The following is a 3,853-nucleotide window of genomic DNA, read 5'->3' on the forward strand; positions in this document are numbered from 1 at the left end:
GAGAGAGAGAGAGAGAGAGGGGTGTTTTGATGAAATGTTTTATTTGAATGACTTCTGCCTTTTACTCAAATTTGATTGAAATCAAATGATTGAAGAGAGGGATGATTTTTAATCATACCAATATGTATTTTTGAGAATTTGTGTATTTCACCCAAGATTGATTGTTCATCTTACCTGCTTTCATCTTGTGAATTTCAGGATGCAAAGCCCGATTGTTGATTTTAGTATGTTTTTTTTTTTAACATGATGAATCGGTTAGATAGGTTACGAAGGTCGAATCAGCGCATGCTCGACCCAGAGTTAAAATAACAATGTATCAGAAGAACTCAAGTGATATTGAACGAGGCCTGCCCCAAGATTCTCTTTGCTTGTTAAGCGCTCTGTCTGGCGGCAACATTTTACCCAATCTTCTTTCATAATTCTGGAATGTCTCACATAGACACTTCCCTCTATGAATTCTCATTAGGTTTCATTTCCAGTGGATCCCCCAATTTGAGTGTTTGCTGAGGCTGCCTCATGTTGGACTTCAATCCTGCCTCGTTTGATCATCTGCCTCCGCGGGTTAATATTTTAAAGCGAGACAAACAATCTTGTTTGTTGTGCTGATCCGCTTTGCATGCTTTTTGGAACCATGACTTATATCATGACCAGCACACGCACACACACACACACACACACACACACACACACACACACACACACACACACACACACACACACACACACGCAAGTGCACACACGCACGTCATAGTGGTCAACCACAGATTGCCTCAACAGGAACTCACCCTCGGAGTTCTTCCCATAAGCAATGCCGTGTGGGTGGAGGTTGTGCGGTTCTGACGCCATATTTCGGAAGGTGACCACTAGGATCTCATCCTGCTCGGCCCTCAGAGTGGGTCCAAGCAAACCTGCCAGCATGGGAAAATTGAATTAATCAATAAACATTCATCCCAACCTATTCATGTTTCTCTCTTGAAACATTTTCCAATCTGGGGCCTCAGAGGGCCCCACTAAATTCATGAAAAAATATGATAGAACAATCTAAGTAACGACTTATTGTGATATCTAGTTAAGATGTTTATACTTACTTTGTTATCTTTGGCACCAGGACAAAATATCAATTGCAGTATTATCCATGCGTACATTGATGCTGTCATCAGTGAGAATGAATGAAGTCTTTTTTTCCATTATGTCTATGATTGAATGTGTGCTAAAGTATCATGATATCATCACAGACAAGCCAATCCCAAAATATTGTGTTGTAGTGTTTTCCTGTCTACAATGGTAATCCAAAACAACATGACACACACATTTCATTGATAAATGACCATGCTTTAGTGCAAGCAATTTACCTTGAAGTTGGAGATTTGTGATGTGAAAATAATGACAACATTAACATTTACATTGAAACATTTACTGTATATACAGTATGTTACCTAATGAGGGGTCATGATCCTTTGCCTGTTTGAAATCTTTCTCATACTCCCGGAAAACCACTTTCTTGTACGTGGGACTGAACCTGAGGAATAGGAAGCAAATAAATAAATAATAAAGAAACAAAAAAACCTCAGTGGGGAAAAGCCATGCTGTCCCCACGTGTTGTATCAACAAAAGATATGGAATCGGTGCCAGTGAGGGCATCTCACAATATAACCAGGACAGAGTGGATTGTTTTCATCACTTACAATCATTCTGACAAGATTCAATGACAGACTCTAGGCGGGAGTTGATGAAATGATGTACTATGAATAACTGCAAGAAGACGTCTAATTGCCAAGACAGTGCAACTTCCAAAATCAAATACTGTACATGGACTGGAATTCTCAGTCCAAAACTATCATGATAAAGGAAATCTCATGTGACTTCAGTTCAGTAAGCATCTGGAGGGACTGGTGCCGATGATGGCAAAGAGTATCAGGGTGATTTATTTTAATATTTCCACAGTTTTGAAATTTTGATTTGTGGATTTCAGTCAGATTGGAATTTTAATTTCATTTCACTACAAAATGCATCTGATATTTTTTCAAATATTATATTGTTATGACGTTTGTCAATTTCAGTTCGTTTAATTTTTTTTTTAAATAATTGATTTGCGTTTCTCACTCCTTACATTTTTTTAATTAAAAGATGAAAGTTCACATAAGTGAATGCTGTTTTTTGTTTTTTTTTTTTACAACCAATCTTTAAACAAATGTTTTTCCTTTTTACTAAGCTTTTTTTGGTGTGTTTTGTGTCGTGACCACAGGAGTGTAACAGTAATATCAAAGCGGAGCGTGAACCATAGAACAGGAGGTTTCAAAATAGGCGCATGTCAAACGGCACTGGGTGACAGTGTCACTCTGCAATGACCGTCTCATGTCTGTCTAAAGGTGAGTAGTTTTACTTTACTTTATTACAGTGCTCAACTTGGGTTTTAGGCTTCTGACAATTATTTAAACTGTCTGGGGAATAAAGTTATTATATCGGGGACAACTTTGAAAGGACTGTTTCATACAATTGTCAACATCACGGAACAGTGTGTGCTCCGTTTTGAATGGTCACTTGCAATAATTAACAATGTAATAGTGAAGTGGAAACATTTGTGAGTGTACCGACCTGTGTGTGTCATTGCCATTGTAGTTCCAGTCAATCTCCACAGCAGCGATGTAATATTCTCTTTTTTTGACTTGGTCCTGCTGGTTGGCTCCGACGTGGACAGGCGAGGAGGCCAGAAGAGCCAGCAGCAAAATTGAAAAGAGACCTGGATCTCCAGTCCAGACACTAAGCCTCATGTCTGAGTGTGATCCTTCCAAAAGTGCGTCCGCTCTGTTCCAAAACTATTCAGGCTGTGCTGTATACGTGTATGTGTGTGTGTGTGTGTGTGTGTGTGTGTGTGTGTGTGTGCGCGTGCATATGCGTGTGTGTTTGTGTGAGAGAGAGAGACACAAGAGTCCACTAGGAGCTTTATCTCTATTGATGCATACACACACCAGGGCAGTGAACCATGTATATTTATTCTCTCTTAATTGAGCCTCATATGCAGTGCAGTGACTCATAAAGTATACATGCTTGTACATGTATCCCTGCATGTATACCATTTTTTTTTATTGTATGATATAGAGACTTTTGGGAGGATAATCATGCTAAAGTCTAAAATGATTAATGAAAACTATCCGCCAAAGTGGGCAGCACAGTGATCGACTGGTTAGACAGTACGTCCGCCCGCCTCACAGCGCAGAAGTTCAGAGTTCGATTTCGGCTCTGTGTGGAGTTGGCATGTTGTCCTCGTGCCTGCGTGGATTTGCTGCAGGCGCTCCGGTTACCACCCACATTCAAAAAACATGCGTTGGGTGTTAACGGAACACTCTCAATTGTCCCTCAGTGTGAGCGCGAATGTTTTCTTCGTCTATGTGTGCCCTGCGATTGGCTGGCAAACAAGTCAGGGTGTACCCCGCCTACTGCCCAAAGACAGCTGGGATGGGAAGTTTTTAATTTTTTTTTATATACTTAACTGTACATTTAAAATAATGATTTGGCACATCCAATGCTTTCAGTAATATGAAAATGTCTTTTCACCGGTTTTATTTTATTTGTATTGTTTTCATTAGCATCAGTGGCATTTATTTATTTAATTGTTTATCTTTATTTTATCCATCAATCCTCTTATTAATAAATATGTGTATGGATGTACGTATATATGTATGTCCTGATTACAGGATAGTCAGTTTAGAAATCTATGATCTATAATAACTAATGACTAATTGTGTGATTGGTTTATATATATATATGTATATATATATATATATATATATACCGTCTTTATTACCGATTTGCTTTACTGTTTGTTGTATATGTTAAATTGCTCCATGTACAG

General features: G+C 38.7%; 1 protein-coding gene across 1 annotated transcript in view; it reads right to left on the reverse strand.

The window, feature by feature from the left end:
* LOC109519961 (coagulation factor VIII-like) overlaps positions 1–2,854 on the reverse strand; it is a 13,867-nt gene extending 11,013 nt beyond the window's left edge. The window contains exons 1-3 of the mRNA XM_019876852.1: positions 2,596–2,854; positions 1,437–1,519; positions 725–908 (exon numbers count right to left, since the gene is read on the reverse strand). Of these exons, the coding sequence (XP_019732411.1) occupies positions 725–908; positions 1,437–1,519; positions 2,596–2,771 (443 nt within the window). The 5' untranslated portion in view covers positions 2,772–2,854. The remainder of the gene's footprint in view (positions 1–724; positions 909–1,436; positions 1,520–2,595) is intronic.
* Positions 2,855–3,853: the final 999 nt, after the last annotated feature.

The sequence above is a fragment of the Hippocampus comes genome, unplaced genomic scaffold (assembly GCF_001891065.2).
Source record: "Hippocampus comes isolate QL1 unplaced genomic scaffold, H_comes_QL1_v1.1 scaffold110, whole genome shotgun sequence".
NCBI classification, from domain to species: domain Eukaryota; kingdom Metazoa; phylum Chordata; class Actinopteri; order Syngnathiformes; family Syngnathidae; genus Hippocampus; species Hippocampus comes.